At 48.3% G+C, this 26,972-nt stretch overlaps 1 protein-coding gene across 4 annotated transcripts in view; it reads right to left on the bottom strand.

Annotated features, from left to right (window-relative positions):
* Positions 1-26,972, bottom strand: part of ap3b1a (adaptor related protein complex 3 subunit beta 1a) — a 49,728-nt gene that overhangs the window by 5,997 nt on the left and 16,759 nt on the right. For all 4 annotated transcript variants that reach the window (XM_029125012.2, XM_029125014.2, XM_029125011.2 and 1 more), the window contains exons 8-26: positions 26,805-26,960; positions 26,027-26,124; positions 23,919-23,973; positions 23,770-23,841; positions 23,480-23,542; positions 23,216-23,348; positions 22,993-23,102; positions 22,077-22,253; positions 20,864-21,050; positions 20,109-20,239; positions 19,840-19,996; positions 18,274-18,454; positions 16,603-16,732; positions 15,325-15,370; positions 15,149-15,246; positions 5,407-5,635; positions 3,061-3,145; positions 2,510-2,607; positions 1,391-1,529 (exon numbers count right to left, since the gene is read on the bottom strand). In XM_029125012.2, coding sequence (XP_028980845.1) covers positions 1,391-1,529; positions 2,510-2,607; positions 3,061-3,145; positions 5,407-5,635; positions 15,149-15,246; positions 15,325-15,370; positions 16,603-16,732; positions 18,274-18,454; positions 19,840-19,996; positions 20,109-20,239; positions 20,864-21,050; positions 22,077-22,253; positions 22,993-23,102; positions 23,216-23,348; positions 23,480-23,542; positions 23,770-23,841; positions 23,919-23,973; positions 26,027-26,124; positions 26,805-26,960 — 2,345 coding nt within the window. The remainder of the gene's footprint in view (positions 1-1,390; positions 1,530-2,509; positions 2,608-3,060; positions 3,146-5,406; positions 5,636-15,148; positions 15,247-15,324; positions 15,371-16,602; positions 16,733-18,273; positions 18,455-19,839; positions 19,997-20,108; positions 20,240-20,863; positions 21,051-22,076; positions 22,254-22,992; positions 23,103-23,215; positions 23,349-23,479; positions 23,543-23,769; positions 23,842-23,918; positions 23,974-26,026; positions 26,125-26,804; positions 26,961-26,972) is intronic.

The following is a 26,972-nucleotide window of genomic DNA, read 5'->3' on the forward strand; positions in this document are numbered from 1 at the left end:
CACAGTCGTGTGCACAGACATGATAACCTGCAATGTAGCTAATAGCACTGCACAATTTCTAAACCATTGAAGATGTTTCCATGGAATGGAAGCTACACCGTGACCTCCAGAGGGGGCCCCTCATGGGCATGCTGGTACCCAGGTCAACGAGGCCTTTCCCTGGGGAGAGGAGGTCCTAGTGGAGGTCACCTCCATCACAGTAAGACTAATGCAGAGTGACCTCCACAATGAGCTCTCAGTGTTTGTCTCCCTCACATCGATCCCTCTCCCCCTGGGTGGGAGGGTGTGTGTGTGTGTGTGTGTGTGTGTGCACATCAGCAATTGTCTGTCTGTCTGTCTGTGTGTGTGTGTTTGTGGCAGTAATAGTCTGTGTGTGTGTATTTATGCATGCAATTGTACAGCATTGATAATAATTAAAAACAATGTAATTAAGATCCCACCATCCCACTATCTCTGTCATGTGCCACTATCAGCAAACCCATGTCTTTGGAGCAGGTCCATGTCATCATTGTGAGACTACATGGGAGAGCGTGTCATCATTAAGGGACGCTGAGCAGAGGGTAGCTTCCTCCCTAGTCGACGGCAGGCCAAGAAGCTCAGAGATTGATAGCCCAGAGACATTTGTCCTATTGGTTATTCTAAATGAAGTATGGGCTTAATGGAGGCCGGCCTCTTCCACTGGCTAACATTGATTTCCACTCACTCTCCTCTCCTTCTCCTCTCCTCCTCCTCTCCTCCTCCTCCTCCTTCTCCAAGCTCCCTGTAACCTTGTACTGGTGTCTCCTATTATCTCCCCTGTTTCTCTCCACCTCATTTCTTGCTTTCTGCCTTTCCACCCTCTTTGTCATATTCTTCCTCTCTTAGAAAGAAAAACAGAGACAGAGGGACACTCAGACACAGAGGTAAAAACAGAGAAAGACAGACAACGTAAAGGAGAGATGGAGAGAGACAGACGAAGAGACTGGGGGAGAGAGAGACAGGGGGACAGAGAGGAAGTGAAAGAAAGACAGATGAGGAAACGGAGAGAGAGAGGAGCCAGAGGGAGGGGTAATTATCCGTCAGGTGTGTGTGTGTGCGTGACGGAGGAGGAAGCTCATTAGTACACCCTGTGTACACCAATTACACAGCAAGCCTTCACACACACACACACACACACAGTTCTCTAGGCATTCACCTGGCAGAGCCGTCTCAGACAGGGACACACACCGGCAGAGAAAAACTCGCACAAATATAGTTGCAAACACACTTGCAAAGCCAAGAGTCCAACACACACACACACACACACACACACGTTAACCCTGACTGCTCCCAGGACGTGGCTAGAACTAAGACTCTGTTCTTAGTTCACTTACCTGGCAAAACTAATACAACACCACCCACTCCCACCCACCTGTGGACATTGTCTTGACCAGAGGGAACCACTCCCACATTGGCCATGGCAGCCACCCGTCTGTTCAATGGTTGGCTGCTAGTGTTCTCTGCCGTCACGGTGATGGTTGCCGAGCACTCGTTCATTCCCTGCAGTTTACCTGTATAGGTGAGAAACAGACACAGTTAAAATGACGCACAAGCACGCACGCAGGCACACACACACACACACACACATCACATCTAACAAGCTAGTCCTCAGGCATACTGGACCAACCTCGTTGACTGTTGTCACTCACCACAGTGAAAACTCAGCAAGCACCACATACAAACAAATTACTAATGAACATAGCGACTGAGAGCTTCCCAGCGAGGAACAAAAAGCTCTTTTCGACAACACAAGAGCACCCAACACAGCAGAACAAGCTTTTATTGACTGGAGATGCAGGGGGGGGGGGGGTTAGAGCGAGCGGGATGAGTATGGTGGGGGTACAAGTTAGCCAAAGGAGAATACTGCATTCAGTTAAAAATAAAAAACAAATGTTTCTAAAGAACACCTGAAGAGAAGTGGCCTGGTTTAAAGAGTCTGCTTTCAAAGAGAGGGGCCGGTTAAATCTAGCTTTCTGTCTACACATTTTTACTGTGGGGAGTCATCTAGAATAGACATCCAGTGAATGAAGATTCACTAATGAATTAACAACACCAGGAAGGCATTTAGTAGGCACTTAGAGGAGAGTGGTGGCCTATGCACTGTGTACTCTCAACAGCTCTCCTAGGTGCGCGTATGTGTGTGTGTGTGTGTACACGTGTGTACACACAAGATATTCAGTCACTCTTGGAGGACAATTGAAGTTGAATGGAAAGTTGATTCTTTATTATTAAGTGTTTCTGCATTTGAGGCTCGGTAGAAAAGCAAGCGTGTATTATTGGCATCACTTATGAAGCCATTAAAATGAAAGTTCATTTGTGGCAGCTTTGAATGCATAACAGCAAGTCTCACTGGCACATTCTTAAACAACGTCTTACCCAAAACACCAGGAAATAAAAATCATTGGCCCTGGCGCTGTTAATGTGAATAATGTGATTCTGATCGTGGAACATAAAGCTGATCTTGTTTGGGGATAAAGCCGCGTGACATCACCTTGCTCCTTGCGGAAGTCCTGTTCAGTCATGGTGACCGCCAAGAAGAGGTCTCCTACAGCAGGTTGGATGGACACGCTGAACTGGTCCTCCTTTGTACTGACGGAAAACAGAAAAACAGGTCAACTAACGTCGATGGGAAAGAAGTGGGATTCGCCGGTGTCTTTGACACTTCCTTGATCCTGGGATTGGCATTTTGACGCGGATTGATTGGCCTGGTCTCAAACCGGATTTCTGATCACTCTATTGACCAGCAGAGTAAAGCAGAGGTGCCAATAGTCTGAGAGCAGCTGCTCCGTTTTGGTCTGCTTTGGGCCGTCGGAGAACAGCACAGTTGATTACTGACAGGGATAATTGTTATCTCTGAAAAACAAAATCAATGGTTGCTAACACCTCACCTGGAAGACAGGTCAGATGACAAGAGGAAGACAAAGAACCAGAAGAGACAGAAAGGGAGGAAGAGGAATTGGAGAAACTAGGGGGAGGTAGAGGAGGGAGAGAGGTGTTGCTGTCGCAGCCTCACTCTGTGTAATGACTTGGTCAGGATCTTACCACAGTTGGAAGTTGGCGGCTTGTGTTGAGTCGTTGAAGTCGATGCCCATGGAAACAGTTACAGAGGCATCTGGCTCAAGAAACTCTGATAACGGAGAGAGGATGGGTGGATGAGAGAAGAGAAGGATGAGAAGACGAGAGGAATGAGTGACAAGGGTGGGGGGGGGGGGCAGAAAACAGGGAGAGGGCATTAGAGTAGAACAGACATGCAGGCAGGCCGACAGAACTTGCGTTTTATACTTCACAAAGCAAGGCCACTGCTCTGAGAAATCCATCTTTCAATCTCATCCTCAAGACAAAAGAAAAAAAAAAGTAGCATATTTCCAAAACAACAGGGCTGTCAAAGGGAATTTCAGGGTCTAAAGACGGTGAACAAGAGAATACAGGAGAGAGGGAGAAAAAAGTGCTACGTGAAAAGGTGGAAGAGAGCAAAAAAGAAAGGTGAGAAAGCGGAGGCAGAAAGACAGAACGGCAGGCCCAGAGGAGGCAGACAGTCAGAAGCTTCCTCCACGGTCTCCTGAGCAGCCCGGAGTCTCTCTGGAGCCGAGGGGGTTCAGCGTGCAACTGTGCCTCAGACAGAGGAGGGAGGGAGACGGCCCTGGACACCAGAGGACAGACCCTGGAAACAGAGCCATCATACACTCTCTCCCTCCACAGCCTTTATCTCAACATTCCAGCCTAAAAGCTGCTTTCCATCCCTCCATCACCCTTTCTCCCCTCTCGCCTCCCCCATTTCGCCTCTCGTTATTATATTTAGAAGAGCGTAGGCATTGGTACAGCACGTGACAACGGAGAAGGTCCGGAGGCACTGGCGGTGGGCTATTCAGCTATAAGAAAAGTCAACTGCTAGCCTATCATTTCTTTAGGAGGTTAAAGACTGATAAAGTAAGGTATTCCGTCCGCATTCACTTTCTCCTGCTTAATATGAAAACCAACTCTACACACAGCCACGTACACTGGGCTCAATCGATCCCAATTACCCAGTGTTTGGCTGCCTGAGTTCCTTCAATGCCCAATCAATCCACACCCAATTGATGCTTTTAATGTGCTTGAGTGCACACCACTCTTTTCATGTTTTTTTTCCCTCTCTCTTCTTTTGCTTCTCTTTGATGTCTGCAGGGAAAGGTGGGCCCAGAGGAGTGTGTTATGGAGATATTCTCCAATCAATAGAGTTTACTAGAGATTATGTGGATTAATAATACCAATCTCACCTATGGGAAAGGCTATTAGAAGACAAACTATTGCTATTCTCCTATGCTACAGGCTTAGCTTACTACTGTAATACAGGAAAAACAATGACTGAGGAACATTGACAGCAACAGAGAACACACTTTAAAGACACTTTGTACAGATTTGAAAAGACCAACAGAGGCTATATCTGTAATATTAAATTAGTTTGTCTCCCTTTGCACACTATTGAAGCGGTAGAACTCACAAAAATACTGAAACAGTGTAGGTTCCCTACTATAGTACTAATGTAGCATACCTCGACTTCGACAGTACTGAAGCAGTAGAACTCCCCTAGTATAGTACTGATACAGTGTAACACACTTACTATAGTACTGAAGCAGTAAACCCCCTCCCTACTACAGTATCGATGCAGTATAATTCCCCTACTATAGAATCAATGCATATACTATAGCAGCATAGAAGCAGGATAATTCACTCATGCTGTTTAACTCTGCTACTGTACTACTGAAGCAGAATGACTCATCTAGTGTTGAAACACTAATACTCCCCTTCTGTATTAAAGAAGCTGTGTCACTCACCTACAGTATTGAAGCAATCTGACTCACCTATTAGTATTGAAGCAGTGTGACTCACCTATTAGTATTGAAGCAGTGCGACTCACCTATTAGTATTGAAGCAGTGCGACTCATCTATAGTACTGAAGCAGTGTGACTCACCTATTAGTATTGAAGCAGTGCGACTCATCAATAGTACTGAAGCAGTGTGACTCACCTATTAGTATTGAAGAAGTGTGACTCATCTATAGTACTGAAGCAGTGTGACTCACCTATTAGTATTGAAGCAGTGCGACTCATCTATAGTACTGAAGCAGTGTGACTCACCTATTAGTATTGAAGCAGTGCGACTCATCTATAGTACTGAAGCAGTGTGACTCACCTATTGTATTGAAGCAGTGTGACTCACCTATTAGTATTGAAGCAGTGCGACTCATCTATAGTACTGAAGCAGTGTGACTCACCTATTAGTATTGAAGCAGTGCGACTCATCTATAGTACTGAAGCAGTGTGACTCACCTATTAGTATTGAAGCAGTGCGACTCATCTATAGTACTGAAGCAGTGTGACTCATCTAAAGTACTGAAGCAGTGTGACTCACCTATTGTATTGAAGCAGTGTATTTTGAGTCCCGCGGGGCTCCTTTCTCCGATGTGGATCTGTTCCAGACGGTGGTCTGAGGTGTTGGTCAGACTAATCTGAACTGAGACCATGTTGGGCTGGTAGAGACAGGGCTGTCTGGTGAATTGGTACTGGGCTGCCAGGCCTTTACCAGTCATTCGATGCAGCAGGTTGTGGCTCTTTTCTGGGACAAACGCAGGCCCACTCACCTAGAGCAAAGACAAAACCAGGACAGAAAACGCTGTAAAACTGATGTGAAGGTTGGTAGGTCGTTGGTAACCTCAGGTCATTAGTAAAAAAAAATAATAATAAAGCTGTGGAATGACATGGTCAGGTGATCAACTCCACATGACAGAAGTAGGAAGCCAAGTTCTCTCCTTGTTGCTAACTTAGGACCAACTCCGTTCATGAAATATCCATTTCCCACCAAGCGGTGTTTAGGGTACTCCTCTGAAAACACAAAGAGGGTTTGTTGACAGCCAAGCTCTGTTTATTAACCATCAACTAACTTATGGCCAGCATCCTTCATTAACCATCAACTGTACTACCTGGAAAAGGCCCCAAGAACTATAACAGATAAACCAATGTAATATTATTATTCCTATGTCCCCAATCAGGCAGGTTAGCAGAGAGTGGGTCTGATGCCTCTCCACAGCAGTCTGAATGACTGCTCAGCCTTAATGAATGGCAACACAAGAGGCCTGCTCTGGGCCTGGCCTGCCATTCAGCTCTTTATTAACAGAGCTTTTACCTTTTCACCAGCAGGAAATGTAATTACCATAGCACAGAGAGGCAGGACAAAACCCCCTGTCAGGAAGTGGGGGGGGGGGGGGGGGGGGGGGGGGGGGGGGGGGGGGTCTTCACACATTCTTGAATTTAAGCAGAGTGTTTTCTTGTTATTTTTTGTATTTTTTTTTTCTTGTTCTTTACCATTCCACTCTGTACATTAGCATGGTGCCTCTTTCATTCTGTATTCTGTTCATTCTTCCATTCTATTTTCTTTGCATTCTTATATTGATAAACCGGCTAGAGAGCTCTCCCTCGACATGTCCATTTGACAGTGGCAATGGCACTCTGGACACAAGAGAATCTAGAACACATTAGCACTTTATTCAGGCCTACATAAAGCGGTACAAGCCAAATATTTACACAGACGACGTCAGATGCACACAAAAACATTAAATACAGAAACAAATAAACAAGATCACTATAGATTTCTTTTTTGTTGAATAGGCACAAAACTACCCTAAATACAAATACTCCCATCAATAACAAAATGCTACTATTTTGTCTGAGTTACAGTAAATACAAAATGAATTTGAACAGGAAATGTTTTTTAAGTCAGCCCTATATTCCAGCACTTTGTATTAGAAAAGATATGTTTACAATGTCGTTAGCTTTAATTTTAGGGTGTCCTCATCCATATCGGATGAGCAATCCAGACATAAATTGCACGTAGTCAAAAGTATCTGGTCAGATTTAAGGGGCCTTTCTCCATGGGGGAACCTTTGGTCGTTACTATCATGATTGACAGATTTCATGTTTTGTTTCATTTCAGAAGTCTCTGTGTTATACCAATCTGACATTTTGTGTGTAGTCAAGCTTGTCCTGGTTTGATGGAAAGATTGGATCTCTTTCAGTGAATTTCCTATCAGCTGATACATTGATAAAAGTACAAGGTGTCAACATCTTTATTCTCACTAAAAGACTAATACTCCAGTGGGTATATACTTCCTACTCTGGCATAGTCCCACCTCCTAAAGCAGGTTTTCCAAAACAACATCTCGGTAGACAGGCTACTGCTAGCTAGCTAGCAAACTTTACATTATGCAACACAATGTCTTGACATCATGAATTCTGCAACCCATAAACAAGTCAAGTCTGCTTGTTTCAGGGCATTTTTGCATTCAGTCTTGTCTTCAGCATAATAAAGGCATGCTAAAATGGATTCAGATCAGGAGACTGACTTGGCCAGTGAAGAACTTTCCACTTTTTTCTTCTTTTTTTTTTTTTACTAGTCCTGGAAGAGCAGACAAGCGTAAATGTCAAGCCCTGCATAGTCAATGTATTATTTTAAATCCAAAGTGCTGGAATACATTGGGAGTTAACAGTATTTGAAGGCTTCATCGTGTCACATTCAACTGTGGACCGGCGAATAAACTCGTTAAAGAATTTGACATTTTTAGTTTCTCATTAACAGTCAAAATGTGACCTGTGGACCACCAGCCCAGCCATGCAGTGAGATAACTGGAAACATGAGGACCAGCACGGCCATATACAGTCCATATACTAACTAGGATAAAGCACGTCCATCACTCAGACATTGTAATGTCGCCTGCTCCCCGTCGCTTCAGACACGTGGATATCAAGCAGGTGTTAATGAAAGTTATTTGAGAGAATATTAATGACGGGTAAACTCATACTGAATCCCGCTACATCTGCGGCAGGGTTTTCCCTCGAAGAAAAGTGGACAGTCAGTTGTGATGGAGAAGGTGAGGGTGAGAGGGAAATTATAGGTCTGAGAAAACTCAATGCAATGTCAAAAAACAGGTCCAAGTAAACGCGTGTGAAATGATGTGACACGCGACTACACCCTCACAAATGGTTTGGAGAAGTGCTAGAAACAATGTGTGAGGTGGGTGGATGGACAGCCAGTCTGTTCCAGACCTGATGATAGAAGGGATGGAGAAACAGAAATAAGGTAGAAACAAGAAACCAGGCAAGCCTAGCTCAGCCGGACCACAATAGAAAGTGTTGCCCTCTTGAAATTCGAGCCCGGGTCGCCCGCGTGAAAGGCTGTGTCGCTAACCACCAAAGAACTCTACCTTCAATGCGTGTCAGTATAGCCTCTATCCTGAACAAATCCTTGTTTGCAACTGGCTGTTTGAACAGCTTATTAGCCAGTAATAGGCTTCACCAATGTCTACTAGCTATTTCATTTCATGGCATAAAAACATATTTTTTTCTTTCATGGCATAACAACGTACATTGTTCTTTCATTCTCGAATGACATTGAAAGAATAACTATAAAGAATGGTGACGATAACTTTTTCATAGAGTGAAACGACGAGAGAATCGTGGAAACAAAATAAATGTCGTTGTTCACAACAGATTTGAACTTGAGCCTTCCACGTGACAGCCACTGTCTTTAACCATAACGCCACGGCATTATGCATTTCACCAGTCGCTAAACAATATCGAGCATTTTGTTAAACTGACTAACGTTTCTTATTAAGTTAACCTCCACCAGAAATAGCGTCTATGAGCTGTTAGCTTTTGCCACTGGCCGTTTGAACAGCTTATTAGCCAGTAATAGGCTTACTGATATCTACTAACTTTCTCAGAAATAATCATAAGAATTGAGCAATGGCTAGCGAGACTGAAGATGAACTTTTCCATGCCAGAAACAATCGCAATACAATTTCAGGTTTCGGTTTTAGCCAGCAAAGTTTTCATCAATATAGAATAATTCACAGTGCGTACTTCGCTTCGCCTGTGAGGAGATACGAACTCGGACCTATAGTTCACAAGTCCGCTTCTCTAACCACTACACTATTTAACAAGGGGTAGTCAGTCAGTCACTCACTCACTCACTCAGTCAGTCAGTAAGAGACATTTGCTCTTCTTAGCCGTCTCTGCTTACGCGGTCCGGCATAAGGGAGAGAGAAGCGGGGGAGAGGGGAAGTACAGTACCATATAAAAGTCTAAGGCAGGTGTGGGAAAATGCTGGAAAGTAAGAATGCTTTCAAAAATAAACATGTTAATAGTTCATATTTATCAATTAACAAAATTCTTAAGTGAACAGAAGAAAATTTGAAATCAAATCTAAATTTGGTGTGACCACCCTTCGCCTTCAAAATGCCATCAAGTCTTCTAGGTACACACACACAGTTTTTGAAGGAACTTGACAGGTAGGTTGGCCCAAACATGTTGGAGAACTAACCACAGTTCGTCTGTGGATTTAGGCAGCCTCAGTTGCTTCTCTCTCTTCATGTAATCCCAGACAGACTTGATAAGTATCTGCCTCTACTCCTCAACATTGAGGAGACCATTAACCCTGAACAAATCCCCAACACCATTTGCAGAAATGCAACTTGCAAAGAACCTCCACCACTTTCCTGTGTTATTGTGCATAGTTGAGTCACTTGTTCTTGTTCTGCGTTTTGGCCACAGGTCTTCCATGAAGGCTACTTCTGACCAGACTTCTCCGGACAGTAGATGGGTGTAATCAGGGTCCCACTGTTTTCTGCCAGTTCTGAGCTGATGGCATTCCTGGAGATTTTCCCTGGCTGACCACTGCACCTACGGTCAGGCCACAGCGATGGCCATTTCTTTGTGCTTCTGCAAAACAGTTTGGACAGCACATCTGGAAACCCCTGTCTGCCGTGACATTTCTGCCATCAGCCTTGCTGATGCAGTTTAACTACCGTGTGTCTTGTTGCTGCACTCAGTCTTGCCATGGTGTATGACTTTTAACAGTAAATTGTCTTCAGCAACCTCACCTTTGTTAGCAGAGTTTGGTTGTTCCTCACCCAGTTTTAGTCCTCCTACATGGCTGTTTCTCTTTCTGTTAATGATTGTGTTTCAACCAGCATATTGAATAGATGACAATTAGCACCTGTTGGCTGCAATTGTTTAATCATACACCTGACTATATGCCTTCAAAATCCCTGACTTTGTGCAAAAGTACCTAGAAGAATTTATGCGGTTTGGTCACACCAAACTCTGATTTGATTTAGATTTTTCTTCTGTTCACTCGGTTTGCTTTTTGTTAATTGATAAATATAATCTATTAACAAGTCTATTTTTGAAAGCATTCTTACTACAGCATTTTTTTTCATACCTGCCTTAAACATTTGCACAGTACTGGATGTGAGCTTCAGAACTGTCATAGGGTTAGTGTGAAGAATCCGTTTAAACCCAACATGGTCCTGAGGAGATGCTGTCTGTGTTGTGTAACTGACCTATGTCTCTAACTGTTCTAATGTTCACAGACACTCCTAGGACAACGACACAGGACAAGACAGCGACTAAACCACAAAAGCGAATGGCTGATCCTAGCCAAACGTCAACCTTTTCTTCCTACAACACAGCAGTGTTGGCGGGTACCAACACTCCCCGGACAGACAGGAAAGGACGTTAGCTGGAGCAGTGTGGCGGGTACCAACACTCCCCGGACAGACAGGAAAGGACGTTAGCTGGAGCAGTGTGGCGGGTACCAACACTCCCCGGACAGACAGGAAAGGACGTTAGCTGGAGCAGTGTGGCGGGTACCAACACTCCCCGGACAGACAGGAAAGGACGTTAGCTGGAGCAGTGTGGCGGGTACCAACACTCCCCGGACAGACAGGAAAGGACGTTAGCTGGAGCAGTGTGGTGGGTACCAACACTCCCCGGACAGACAGGAAAGGGGTCAAACAAACATTTGGCGTCGTGCTGTCACAGCGCAGCGCCCTCACACTCGTCCGTCACGCCAACAAGGGAAATTTATCGGGCCACTTTTGTCCATGTCAGAGCAGTCGTTGTCGATATAGCTGGCCGTAATGTCTGCCACCCCTTCACAGAGCAGATTTACCTTCCTGACAAGCACATCCCCCGCCCCCCTCCCTCCGTGCTCAAGGTCCTGTCCAACACCCCCGGGAGTAGGGGGAAGCAGAGGGAGGGATGGAGGGAGAGGGAGGGAGGACATGATAGGACAGGGCTTCAAACTGCTTATCATCACCAATTTGACACAGCGGACAGTAAAGGCCTAACACACACCCACTCTACCTCCTTCCCCCGTCTTCCGCCACGCTGGCCTGCGAGGCACGACGCACTCTCCAGACCCAAAGTGTAAATAACAGCCGGCTGGAAATGTAACCTTGACTCCCTGGTGTCGTCCTGTCTCTGGACTTGGGGGAAGGTGACAATGGGAGAGGAAGTTGATTGAGAGGCTCTATTATGTCTCAACTTAAAGGAAGCTACTGTGATGGATGACACAGACGCCAGTCACCTTCAGACACACACACACAGTAATATCTACCTCCCTCCCAGAATCCTCTCTGGCAAATGACCTGAAAATCCAGCTGACATATTCAAAAGGGGCTAACCATAACCGGGACATGTGGATGCATAACCTGTCCAATTTAGGAGAAAGTGCGCGCGTGTGTGTTTGTGTGTGTGTCGTGAGATGTATAGGGAAGTACTGAAAATCCATTTCTGTTTGTGACATTGGCTGCTTGTTTCTTCAAAAAGAGGATTTCATTATGTGGTGAGATTGTATGTGTGAGAGAGTGAGATAGAGAGAGACAGACTGAGAGATACACAAGAGAGAGATAAAGACAGAGAGAGCAGTGTAAGACCAACAGAGGCAGACAAAGACAGACAGACAGACCGAGGCAGACAGATAAACAGACAGACAGACCGAGGCAGACAGACAGACAGAGGCAGACAGACAGACAGACACAGACAGACAGACAGAGGCAGACAGATAAACAAACAGACAGACCGAGGCAGACAGACAGACCGAGGCAGACAGACAGACCGAGGCAGACAGACAGAGCAGTGAAAGATGTGTTTGACACCATTGTAATTGTTCCTTTTAGTCAGTCAGGAGATGACAATTAATTGACTGAGCATATCAGAAGACCTTGACTAGGCGAAGTGGGCTGGATGTCACTCAAGTCACCTACATCCATATTAAGCCAACAGGAGTTGGTTAACCCAATGAACACAGACAGAGGTTAGCTCATCAGGGGCAATTCAAAACTAAATTAGATTTTTAAAAGCGATTAATCTTGGTAAAGAAACATCAGAAGTGATGGTACGCGGCAGTCCCTCAGTAAACCTTATTATGGTCTCTGTAGATTCATGGACAGACAGAATGACAGATCCAAAACACGTACAAACACATTGACCCACCCAAAAAGGATCATAGTTTAGATGCTCTGGGGAAACTGTATTACCAGCAGTGTCCACAAGGGGCACTACATCCACCCTCACCCCTTCGGAAATAGGACAAGTTGAGCTCAAACCATCCCATCTAAACCACTGCATATTGAACTATTTCCTACAGGGCATTTAAACCCATTTCTGATCAGACAGCGTGTGTGTGTGTGTGTGTGTGTGAGTGGCAGGTACGGGTGTGTGGAGGGCAGGTCTGTTATATTCCTACCTCTCCCAGCCCACTGCTGGTTCATAATTAGACCTGAACCCAGAGCGCCCACACTGGGGGAGGTCAGAGGGGTGAGGCGCGGGAGAAGGAGGGAGGCGAGGCCCGCCTGATGGGCACCAAATGAACAAATTATGATGGCCCCCTCCGGGCGTGATGGGGTCAAACGGCCCGCGGCCCGCCACTGACAGTTCAATTTCCCCCCAACGCAGCCCCATTCGCCCAATGCTAATTATGAATGAAAAGTTATCAGCCTTAGCCACCCTCCCCCCCCCCACATACATTCACTTCAGACAGAGAGGGGGGGGGGGGGGGGGTGATTTAAGAAGAATTTGAGATCCTCTAATGTCAAAATGTTATTAGAGAGAGTGAGAGAGAGAGAGAGAGGCAAGTAGAAGCCAAAAGAGCGGGAGCTGTAAAGAAGAGAGGAAAAGGAAGAGAGAGAGAGAAAAGGAAAGGTCGAGAGAGGGGGAAGAAGAAGCATTAGAGAGAAGAAGAGAGGAGGGGTCAGAGAGAGTGACTGGGGTTAATGTAAATGTCTTTGATAACCATGCAGTAATTCTCTAAAAGGACCAAAGCGCTCAGCTGAGACACACTCGCTGCTTCTGTGGGTGGATTGGTGAGAAATAGAAATGACACCGGGGCAAATGCGTCTGTGTGTCTATGTGAAGGAGCTAGTGTGCGTGTGCGTGTGTCTGTGTGTGAGAAAGAGATTGACTGATACTGTGTGTGTGTGTGTGTGTGTGTGTGAGAAAGAGATTGACTGATACTGTGTGTGTGTCGGCTCTCATGTCTTTGAAATAAGTAGCGATAGAGGGTTGTGAGGTTATTTACCCCAGTCTATGAATCCTGATGGCCATCATGTATTTATGCATAGAATTGACTCTCAATCAGATGCTGATGTGCAAACAGCACCCTGTTTAATCTGCATTTCTATTCTCCATTACTGCCCGGCCTTCACCTCTCAGTACACAGCACTCTGCATACAGACAGGCCTGAGACTAGCTGTCAATCAATCTCTCACACACACACACACACACACACACACACACGCACACACGCACACACGCACACACGCACAGACGCACAGACGCACAGACGCACAGACAGACGCACAGACAGACGCACAGACAGACGCACAGACAGACGCACAGACAGACACACAGACAGACACACAGACAGACACACAGACGCACACAGACGCACACAGACGCACACAGACGCACACACACACAGACACACACACACACAGACACACACACACACAGACACAGACACACACAGACACAGACACACACACACACACACACACACACGTTTTTGTAAATAAGACAAGGCATGTTGAAGCGATGATAAGGGGACGTATGTACTCTCCAAGGAATTGGCTTCTATTGGTGGACAGAACCAAGTCCAGGAAGTACAAGGCCAACCAACATACATCCATCTCAGCAGCAGAAAGAAAAAGGACCATTCAACTGGGAAAAGGTCAACCATCATGAATACACACTGTACAGAGTACAGAGGGAACAACTGACAGAGAGGAAACGAGAGAGAGACAGAAAGAGAGGGAAAGAGAGAATGAGAGAGAGATGGAGGGAGGGATGGAAAGGGAGACCGATAGCGATGGAGGGAGAGGGAGGGATAAAGAACTGCATAAACAGGGGGGAGAAAGACAGACAGAACAACGGTCCAGTAAAGACATTGCACCTGTATGAGAAGAGAGTTAGAAACAAGTCCAGGAAGGAGGAAAAGGTCAACACCCAAGGGGAGGAGATGTCTCAGCTCCTGAATACAACAAATCTCTTAGAGATATATGAAACTAATGTACAGTGGGATCCAAGGCTTTTCTATCTCTACTCAGTTAGCCGACACAGAGGTCCTATACACAGAGGGGACAGACAGAGAGAGACAGACAAACAGAGAGAGACAGAAACAGACAAAGAAAAAAAAAAAGACAGAGACAGAAACAGACAAAGAAAAAAAACGACAGAGACAGACTGAGAGACAAGACAAAAAGAGACAGACAGATAAGGCCCAGAAGTCCTAGACACAGAGGAGGAGAGCGATAGACACGCTCACAGGAATAGTGGAGGAGATGTTGGAGAGAGACAGACAGAAAGACAGACACCCCCTCACCTGCATGGTGGAGATGTTGGAGAGAGACAGACAGAAAGACAGACATCCCCTCACCTGCATGGTGGAGATGTTGGAGAGAGACAGACAGAAAGACAGACATCCCCTCACCTGCATGGTGGAGATGTTGGAGAGAGACAGACAGAAAGACAGACACCCCCTCACCTGCATGGTGGAGATGTTGGAGAGAGACAGACAGAAAGACAGACACCCCCTCACCTGCATGGTTGAGATGTTGGAGAGAGACAGACAGAAAGACAGACACCCCCTCACCTGCATGGTGGAGATGTTGGAGAGAGACAGACAGAAAGACAGACACCCCCTCACCTGCATGGTGGAGATGTTGGAGAGAGACAGACAGAAAGACAGACACCCCCTCACCTGCATGGTGGAGATGTTGGAGAGAGACAGAAAGAAAGACAGACAGACACCCCCTCACCTGCATGGTGGAGATGTTGGAGAGAGACAGGCCTTCCAGGTCTGTTAGCAGGCTGGGGGAGAGGACAGACCTGGGCTGGGTCGCGGGTCCAGGGGTGACTACAGGACACACAGAACGGTCATGACAGCCCTAACTGGACCACGGGCAGAACCATGGTTTAACATCAGTCAACTCACAGTCATCCAGATCCAACAGAGACACCTCCTTCTGCAACTTCACCTCCTGCGGGACAAATGGAACCACATAAGAAACAGTTACGCTCCTGAAAACATGCAGATACCCACTGACTCGGAAGAGGAGCTGTTTGACAAATCCAATATCAACACAATGCCGGAGGTCAGACGGAGAATATGTTTCTGGTAAATACACTTGTCAGTACAGCGCAGGATAACACACAGGAACAGGATGAATGACGAAAGAAACAAGTGGACGAGAGAAAAGACACCAAGCAGAATATTGGCAGTAAAGTGAGTGTGTATGGCCATGGGGGAACGTAACCCAGACAACGGGCTTTGACTGACAGCATCTATCCAAAGCTGTGACATGACATTCCTAAACACGCCAGCGATGCTCATGAAAAGCCATTCCATCTCTCAGGCGGTGAAGACGTCGAAAGCGTCTCCTCGACCGGGACGGGCCAGCAGCGAGGCGTTCCCGCCACGCACCCATGGCGTGGACGAGGAGGCCAGGCTTGACTAAGGCGTCACCGTGGACACCGCCAGACTGACAACAGGCGACGATAAGAGTTTCTCCATCAACCAAGCACGGGCCCTCTCTGCTGTGCTTGACTACGGGATCCACATGGACGGCCGGCGAATTGCAACAACAGTTAGAGGGGGCATCTTATCAGACGGTCCCTGATTGAGGCCCGGTGGCGGTAATAGAGAAGAAACCCTTGATGGCACGCGGAGGGAGGGGGAAAAAGACAGGCAGAGAAAAGACATGTAGAACGCATAGGTCGTAGTAGAGAAGTGTGCAAAATCTGAATTTCATAGCGGCAGGGCGTGATGGGGAGAGAGGGGGAGAGAGAGAGAGAGAGAGAGAGAGAGAGGGAGAGAGAGATGGAGAGAGAGAGAGAGAGAGGGAGAGAGAGGGGCAGTGAGAAACAGCGGGGAATGAGCGAAAGAAAGAGCAAAGAGAAGGGAATGAGAGAGATGAGCAGACCAAATCCCATTCCACTGTGCAAAATGTGATTTCTCTGGCTACAGTATCTCTACAAAGAGCCGGTTCTAGTGTCCCATGATGAACAGAGGCTTACACCGTCTTATTCAGAGAGGAGAACCGCTCTGATTGGACACACAGGTCAACAGACATTCATCTGTTCACAGTCAGACCACGGCCTCAATTCAATCAACTGCGGATAAAGGAAAAGCCCAGTGTGTATTAGAGTGAGCGATATATGAGGTGTTAACCGTGTTAGGCCGAGCTGTTCCCACGAGGGCCCGTTATCTCACCTTGGGTTTGACTTTAGACTTCTGGTGTTCGGTGTCTGAGTCTGTCACAGAGCCAGACTCAGAATCAGAGGAATCTTCTGCAGACGAACTGCTGGCTTTTCTAGCAAGGTTCCCATTCTCATCTGAATCACTGGCTCAGTAACACCAACGCACAGACACACACACACACGAACACACGAAACACACACACACACAGGAACACACACACAAGAGAGAACACAGACGGTTGTTAGAGGGTGGGACTGCCAAATCACAACACTTATTCTATTTGTACCTCTAATAAAAAAAGAGGGCATGTTTACAGATTTCCCATGAGGAAATCAAAGGAGTGTGGCAGCCTGAATATATCTTGAAGTATCCAACGTTAACATGGGTAAAAAAAACAATCCACTGCTGCATGAACTGCAGTCTACTGAAACTCTGTCAGACCAACCAAAATCAATCTGTTTAGGTTTGCCCACTTTAATTTAATATCGCTAAAAAGTTTCTCCTCCCCGCCGTTTCTCTCTCTCTCTCTCTCTCTCTCTCTCTCTTCAATTTGTCCTGATAATGAGTGTTTACTCGGGCTGCCTGGGATTTTCAGCTGTTAAATTAACGAGGAGAATTGTGACGGTAACTGGCTTTTTAACTTGGCCGATGATGAGAAGCCAGTATTAATTTGGCCTACAGATTTCATTTGTTGCGAACAGGAAAAAGCGATATAAATCAGAGTGGTGTGATTACGGCCTGCCTGGAATGACTGGGACGTAATGAGGGCATTATGCTGTGTTTGTTGTGGAAGCACTGGGGTGAGCTGGGATAATTACTGTGTGTGTGTGTGATTGAGAGAGAATGTGCTTGTGATAGGGATATAGTGCATGTGTCTATGTATTTGAGAGAGTGTGATAGGGATATAGAATGTGTGTGTGTGTGTGTGTGTACGCACTGGGGTGAACTGCTCTAATTATTCTCTCTAATGGAGGGAACAGGGTCAGATGCTGGCCTGTCACACAGAGAGAGCAGGTCGGTCGGGTTGTGTGCGTTGTGTGTGTGTGTGTGTGTGTGTGTGTGTGTGCGCGCGCACGCGCGAGCACGCATGTGCATGGGCGTGTGAAAGAGTGCACTTGTGTGACAGATTGAAATAGAACGTGTCAGGGACAACATTTGGCAGTGTGTGTGTGTGTGTGTGTGTATTCAGCAGTAATGACTCAGAGCTCATTCATTGGTACAACCAGGCAGCTAAGTGGCCAACCAACTGCCTTAATCTATCAGCTATGGAAATCTGGATTACACTACGGAAACAGTCCATCTACTCAAGTGTGTGCGCGCGTGCGTGTGCGTACACTATCATCAATTGCATTGTCGACAAGGCCGGAGAGAATGTGTGATAGTGAAAGAGACGGAGACAAGAGAAAGAGAAATAAAGAGGCTGTGACAGTGTTGAGGTGAACAGATGGAGGATGAGGTTATTGACGGCACCAAGCACTGATCACGTTGCTGACTGTGGCCGTGATTCCAGACAGCTGCACTGCAGGAAGAACCAACACACAGCTAATTACCACGCTCAGCCTTCTGGAGAACAGGTGAGGCCTCAGAAGATTCATTCGGCAAGAGGAGAAATCACACACACACACGCACGCACCAAACCCAGGGCCTACCCAGGAGTTTGGTTTACACATCACCGACTGGTACCTGTCTTTGTTGGGGGGTTTCACGTTTTTCTTCTGTGGTGGTTTCTTCATTTTCTTTTTCTTCTTCTGTTCAATGTCAGACTCACTGGAACTCTTCTCTGATTGGCTGGAGGACTTCTCAGACTCTTCACTGCTCTGACTGCTGCTCTTGTCCTCATCACTCTCTGCATCGCTGCCTGACTCTTTGGACACACAGACACACGTTTTGATCCATCACATCCTGTTGTTTCCATATTGCAGACACACGGGGGGGGACACACACACACACACAGGCCCGGACACACACACACAGGCCCGGGACACACACACACACACACACACAGGCCCGGACACACACACACACACAGGCCCGGACACACACACACACACAGGCCCGGACACACACACACACACAGGCCCGGACACACACACACACACACAGGCCCGGGGGGACACACACACACACACACACACAGGCCCGGACACACACACACAGGCCCGGACACACACACACACACACACACAGGCCCGGACACACACACACACACACACAGGCCCGGACACACACACACACACACACACACAGGCCCGGGGGGGGACACACACGCACACACAGGCCCGGACACACACGCACACACAGGCCCGGACACACACGCACGCACACACAGGCCCGGACACACACGCACGCACACACAGGCCCGGACACACACACAGCCCCGAACACACACACAGGCCCGGACACACACACAGGCCCGGACACACACACAGGCCCGGACACACACACACACACACACACACACACACACACACAGGCCCGGACACACACAGGCCCGGACACACACACACACACACACACACACACAGGCCCGGACACACACACACACACACAGGCCCGGACACACAGGCCCGGACACACACACACACACACACAGGCCCGGACACACACACACACACACACACACACACACACACACACAGGCCCGGGGACACACACACACACACAGGCCCGGGGACACACACACACACACAGGCCCGGGGACACACACACACACACAGGCCCGGGGACACACACACACAGGCCCGGGGACACACACACACACACAGGCCCGGGGACACACACACACACACACACACAGGCCCGGGGACACACACACACACACAGGCCCGGGGACACACACACACACACACAGGCCCGGGGACACACACACACACACACACAGGCCCGGGGACACACACACACACACACAGGCCCGGGGACACACACACACAGGCCCGGGGACACACACACACACACAGGCCCGGACACACACACACACACACACACACACAGGCCCGGACACACACACACACACACACACAGGCCCGGGGACACACACACACACACACACAGGCCCGGACACACACACACACACAGGCCCGGACACACACACACACACACACAGGCCCGGGGACACACACACACACACACAGGCCCGGGGACACACACACACACACACAGGCCCGGACACACACACACACACACACACAGGCCCGGGGACACACACACACACAGGCCCGGGGGGGGGGACACACAGGCACAGAGACAGACCGGCACTACTACTGCTGCTTCCATCATTGCTGCTACTGGTCCCGGAGCCCTTCTCATCTTCTTCCTCCTCTCCAGAGTCTGAGTAGAACTTGTCATCTGAAGACTTGGCTGGCTTGGACTTCCCAGTCTTCCCCAGTGATGGAGCCCACTCCTTCACCTGGCAACAGAACAGGAAGTGAGGGACAGTAACAGGAAATATGGAAAAAGGAAGGAGGCGAGTCAGGACAAAAGTGAAAGAGGGCAGTACAGATGGATGGGTGGATTCTTACTGGCTCGATCACCTCCACATTTCTCACGGATTGGTCAGGAGCTACGGCAGGCCAATCAGAAAGTTCCAGGTAGCCGCTGGCTTTGGTGTTGATGGTGTGGGACAGAGTTCCCAACTGATACCGATCACGATCTGAGAAAAAGGAGAGATTATAGAGGAGAAGAGGTGAAAGAGGAGAGGAGAGATGAGTGAGAAAGGATGGGTACCATCGGAGAAGGCGAGAGCGGGAGAGGAGGGGAGAGGTCTCAATGTCACAGAAGTGCTCCCTCAATCAGTAGGCCAGAAAGTAATTGGCATTAAACACTGAAATGTCACTGTACAGAGAGCGAAAGAGAGAGAGATTAAAACGATTCTCCCTCCCTAAATGTCAATATAGGAGGTGTAATCAGTCAAAGTGCCGGGGGAGGTCTGCCTTCAAAACAGGCATTCTCCGAGGAAAAAGAGAGGGAGAGGAGAGGACTTAAAGTGTGAATATTAAGAATGACAGGAGTGGTTAATGGTTTCCATAAACATCTAGTAGACACTGAGACCCCGGCAGAATAGTAATGCTCCGGTCCCTCTCATCTGCATTAAAGTCCAGTGTGTGCGCGCGTGCCTGTGTGTGTGCTCCCTGCGTCGCAGAAAGGTTAGCATTAGCTCGAGTAATTCCGCCATCTCATTAGAGGTGAGAGGGCCCTGACCCCGGTGACCTTCACAGGCGGGAGCCCGTCGACAACACGGCCCGTTTCCCTGTTGGTGATCCATTTCAAAGGGTACCTTTGTAGGCAGATTCGAGGACAGGCGCCGGCTTGGGCGCCAGCAGGATGCGACGGGCATATTTGCTGAGTGCTCCACTCTTCTCATTAGGCACAATGAGCTGGCGAATAAAGCGTGTGCGGTCTCTGATGTCATAGTTCTGGTCGTATTTCCCCAGGTTCAGAATATACTGGGTCAACAGCTTGGTCTGGATGAAGGGAGAAACAGAGAGACAGAGGCAGGGACAGACATGGAGGGAGATGAAGACACAAATCAAAGCAACACACAAACAGCACCATTAAGGTGCTCTCATGAATCAGTATTGTGCATCATCAGTCCATTTTCTCAGTCCATTTACTGGAACACTTCTCCTCTCCGGTCTTCTCCTGGTGACTCCGCTCCCCCTCTAGCAGAATGAGTGACAACCTCTTCCCTGTGCCAGGAGGCTTTCTGGTCTGAGATGGGGAGCGCTTGCCTTACACTAACATATATTATTTAGGGATGTAAAAGCTAGAGTACCCCTGAACGGCAACATTACCCCTCTCTCACTCCATCTAGTTTTTCAGCCCTCGTTACTCCTTCCCTCTATATCCTCTCTTCATCCGCCTCTTTAGTTTCTCCTCCTGCCCCTCCTCCCGTCCCCGCAGCCTGCCCTCCCTCCCTCTGTACCATTACCAGGGGGATGGAGGAATAATGATGCACTCATCTGTGGCGGCAGCGCCACTTCCTCGGCGGTCATAAACCAAGCTTGGCAGCCATATTGGCTCTCATTAGACAGAATGGACCTCCAGCTACCACACAAAGAAGCAACGGTACGATGCTCTACATAAAAATGGGCACTTTGGGAAGCTCGGAAAAACTATATTGTCCAAGTCGCCAAAGAAACAGACGGGTGGCCACAAAACTAGGCCTTAACCTGGTTGGAGAGATGTAGTTCTGTACACGGCAGGCTGTTTTTTATTCCATATTATTAGGGGAGACTAGAACAGTGGAGGTTAGAACAATGCTTCTCAGGCACTGAACAGACCACGTTGTCTCAACATCTGCTTTGCAAAACAACATATGCAACATCGACAGCAATTATATTACACAAGGGAACAGGATTCAGTATTGCTCCTGTTATTACATCAGATGCCAACTTGTTTGGTGCGGGTGGTTCCAATCCTAAATGATTCAATTTTTTACTCAGACAACCGTCGAGGACCACCAGCTGAGGACCTCTGGCCCACCGTACCTGTTTAGAGTTGGTGAGGTAGAGTTTGGCAGCCAGGTTGACCGTCTGCAGTTTGACAATGTCCTCCTCGGAGGTAAAGCTCTTGGCCATCTTGCGGAGGACGTCGGGGGCGATCTTGGGAACCCTCTCGCAGTACTCCCCGATGAGCCACAGGATGCTGGCACGGGCCATTGAGACCTGGATGCAGAGAGGTCGGTCGTGTTCAGATGGGGTACTTGCAAGCAACATGGAGGCGATGGTTCGGACTGTTTCCAGTGTGTTTGGACTGGATGTGTGCACCCTTTCCTTTTGAGACCAGACTCAAAACATCCTCAGTCCCAAAAGCAGAAAGACAGAGCAGGGTTTCCCAAAATTGGCTTTAAATGCGCTGATGTGAGACATTTTCAAACTCACTCATTATCTGCATTCAGACATGTGAATTGTTTATGCAAGTGACATGTGGGAGACTCAAGATGCAGTTGCAATAGATAGAGTGGTTTCTGTTTTCTTCCTACAAACGTGTCTATAATGTTGTAACTTTATAGGCTACTAATATGATAAACCACCCTCTGAAAACTGAATGTGTCTTTGCTTTTTCTCAAAAACGCCCACAAGGCACCAAAAGCCATGCATAAGATCAAGCGCTAAAAGAAAATAAATACTATAAATTCTATATTTCTGTCTACTCAGAAGACCATACAACACTCTCTGGTGATCTTCTGAACTTCTTCAGAACCGTCAAAAAAATACTTCCTTCAGATGGAAATTCCTTCAGATGAGTCACAGCCCAAATTGAAAATAAACCCATCATCAGCTGTCGATTACATACTGTAACAGAGTTGTAAACACATTTTGATATAAAATGAGGTCACGAGCCCTATAATGGGCAATGCCTGAAAGAGGCACAAAGAGCGATACAGATTCCGGGCAGACCTACAGTGATGTTGTCCAAGAGTTTCGCCATATGTTTGATGATGTCACTGTGCTGAGAGGGCTGGGCCTGCAGAAGCTTCTTGATGACCACCACACTCTCAGCCACCACGGTCTCTAAAGGACACAACACAATCACGCTGAAAACCAAACAACCAACCATGAACACGAGCTGATAATGACCCCTGAAGACCGCAACACCCCCCCCCCCCCCCCCCCCCACAGCGTACCGTCTCGGTTGGACAGCAGAAGCACCAGTCCGTTGAGACAGGTGTCGGTGACCTCAGAGATGTTCGTAGCACACCGGCCGATGGCCTGGATGGTCCCGGCCGCAAACTGCTTGTCCTGGCTCTTCACGTATGTCTGGGAGGACAGGTTGCAGCCGTTCAACGGACGTGAAACATAGAAGCATGGCGTTAAACTACTGGACAAATTACAAACAGCCACTGCTGAGATGGATTAAACACAGGATTGCGAGAGAGAGTCAGACTGACCTGGAACTCTCTAAGGATGGTAGAAATGTTGGCTTCATTGGCCAGGTTGGTCAAAATCTCCAGCTGAGGATACAAGACAGTCTGGTCACACACCTGACCTCATGTCAGCCTGTACCTTTACATTAGCTAGGTCAACACAAGACAAGTCAGTCTGGTCACACACTTGACCTCATGTCACCGTGTACCTTTACATTAGCTAGGTCATCACAAGACAAGACAGTCTGGTCACACACCTGACCTCATGTCACCGTGTACCTTTACATTAGCTAGGTCATCACAAGGCAGGTTACCTTAAGTGACTTGATGTGAGTAGCGTCGGTGGATCTCACATAGAAACTTTTCATGTACGGTTCAAACATGCCCTAGACAAAAAGGAAAACACTGTTTAACCAAGGTGCCCTTACAGCTGTTTGAGGACCAGGAGGTGTGCCGTTCTTACCTTCCTCTGGATGGACATGGTGGCTATGTTCTGTAGGACAATGTATTGCACCTCTCTAAGAGACAGAGACACAGAGGGAACGAGAGGGACAGATTGTTATTAAGTGCAGTTGCCGTGTAACTTTTCCGTCTTGAAAGCGGCCCATGATTGGAGTCAGAAACACGCATTCTGTGGTCTATGGTGACCCAGTGGTCTAAGACGCTGCTCTTTCAGCAAGACCTCTCACCTCTATGTTTCCCAGTACTTTTACCTAATAAAGCAATGCCTCTCGGTACAGAGGTCTATGTCACGGCCTCTTGGTACAGAGGTCTACGCCACGGCCTCTCGGTACAGAGGTCTACGCCACGGCCAATCGTACAGAGGTCTACGCCACGGCCAAACGGTACAGAGGTCTACGTCACGGCCAATCGTACAGAGGTCTACGCCACGGCCAATCGTACAGAGGTCTACGCCACGGCCAATCGTACAGAGGTCTACGCCACGGCCAAACGGTACAGAGGTCTACGTCACGGCCAATCGTACAGAGGTCTACGCCACGGCCAATCGTACAGAGGTCTACGCCACGGCCAATCGTACAGAGGTCTACGCCACGGCCAATCGTACAGAGGTCTACGTCACGGGCCAATCGTACAGAGGTCTACGCCACGGCCAATCGTACAGAGGTCTACGTCACGGCCAATCGTACAGAGGTCTACGCCACGGCCAATCGTACAGAGGTCTACGCCACGGCCAATCGTACAGAGGTCTACGCCACGGCCAATCGTACAGAGGTCTACGTCACGGCCAAAGGGTACAGAGGTCTACGTCACGGCCAATCGTAGAGGTCTACGTCACGGCCTCTCGGTACAGAGGTCTACGTCACGGCCTCTCGGTACAGAGGTCTACGTCACGGCCAATCGTACAGAGGTCTACGTCACGGCCAATCGTACAGAGGTCTACGCCACGGCCAATCGTACAGAGGTCTACGCCACGGCCAATCGTACAGAGGTCTACGCCACGGCCAATCCGTACAGAGGTCTACGTCACGGCCAATCCGTACAGAGGTCTACGTCACAGCCAATCGTACAGAGGTCTACGCCACGGCCAAACGGTACAGAGGTCTACGCCACGGCCAAACGGTACAGAGGTCTACGCCACGGCCAAACGGTACAGAGGTCTACGCCACGGCCAAACGGTACAGAGGTCTACGCCACGGCCAAACGGTACAGAGGTCTACGTCACGGCCAAACGGTACAGAGGTCTACGTCACGGCCAATCGTACAGAGGTCTACGTCACGGCCTCTCGGTTCAGAGGTCTACGTCACGGCCTCTCGGTTCAGAGGTCTACGTCACGGCCTCTCGGTTCAGAGGTCTACGTCACGGCCTCTCTGTAAAGAGGTCTACGTCACGGCCAATCGTACAGAGGTCTACGTCACGGCCAATCGTACAGAGGTCTACGTCACGGGCCAATCGTACAGAGGTCTACGTCACGGGCCAATCGTACAGAGGTCTACGTCACGGGCCAATCGTACAGAGGTCTACGTCACGGGCCAATCGTACAGAGGTCTACGTCACGGGCCAATCGTACAGAGGTCTACGTCACGGGCCAATCGTACAGAGCTCTACGTCACGGCCAATCGTACAGAGCTCTACGTCACGGCCAATCGTACAGAGCTCTACGTCACGGCCAATCGTACAGAGGTCTACGTCACGGCCAATCGTACAGAGGTCTACGTCACGGCCAATCGTACAGAGGTCTACGTCACGGCCAATCGTACAGAGGTCTACGTCACGGCCAATCGTACAGAGGTCTACGTCACGGCCAATCGTACAGAGGTCTACGTCACGGCCAATCGTACAGAGGTCTACGTCACGGCCAATCGTACAGAGGTCTACGTCACGGCCAAACGGTACAGCGGTCGTAAAAATGACTAAAAGTATTAAGGATTTCTTGTGGGGGACAACCTTCATTAACTGTGGCTATAAACTACTCCTCCAAGACATAAATCCAGCAACAGAAAAAACATGCAGAATCAGCGCGTTATGTTCTTTAACTGTATTCCAAGTACTCAGGAGATATTGGATAAGGCAGAAACGGACAGAAAGGTTGATGGAGGAAAAGACATTACCTGTGGCTTCGGAGCAGTCTGACCAGGGACTTGGTGACAATGCTGACCTCGTTTCTAGGAGCCAGGTGCCAGTACAGCTGAGCTACTGACATCACCACCTGACATACAGACAGGCGACAACAGACATCAACAGGCACATCAAACACTGCTGCTTAGCAACGCCTCAACTGCAGTAATGGTGCATGCACTCTCCTCATTTAGAATGTCTCTCTCCCGTCACTCAGGACACAAAGCTCTTAAAGCTCCATACATCAAAGGACCACTTTAAGACCAAAGTAAAGTGCCATGTGTTTTTAAGGTGAGACACCTCATTTACAAGGTAACAGATAGCGAGAGGAAAGGCTTGAGGAGTCACATTTGGTCAAAGTGTCAGAAAGATAGAGGACCACTGTGTGTTTTCCCTGGTAAAGACATAACGTGACATTTTAATCAACACGCTCATTTGGGATCATTTTTCCTCCCCATTCTACACCGGCACACAGACCTTGAGTCTCCTGGGTGATGGAGACCTGCTCCCCATGTATGTGTGTGTGTGTGTGTGTGTGTGTGTGTGTGTGTGTGTGGGGCGGCATCAGTCGTTGGGTGGCCTTCATTCCAGAGACAGCGGTGAGGGAGGAGTGAGAACAACCCCACGCTCAGATGCCTTCATCAAGGCTGCCTGTAAACTTCACCGAAAATTCAAGAGCACACGCACACCCACGCACACCCACACACACACACACACATTTACGCCTGTATGTCTACGTTTACTGTTTGGGGGAATGTGTGTGTAACTCACAGCAGTGTTTCGGCTCTGTAGTAGAGGTTTGGTATTCCTCAGCAGCAGTCTGTGGTCAGGATCCATGGTATAGGGCTTGATCTCTGTGTCGTCTCTGGTCTTCTCTTCGTCCGACTCATAGAACGCCCGTTCACTGTTCTCATCAAACACACCATCCTGAAAACACAC

Source organism: Esox lucius, chromosome 14 (assembly GCF_011004845.1).
Source record: "Esox lucius isolate fEsoLuc1 chromosome 14, fEsoLuc1.pri, whole genome shotgun sequence".
NCBI lineage: Eukaryota > Metazoa > Chordata > Actinopteri > Esociformes > Esocidae > Esox > Esox lucius.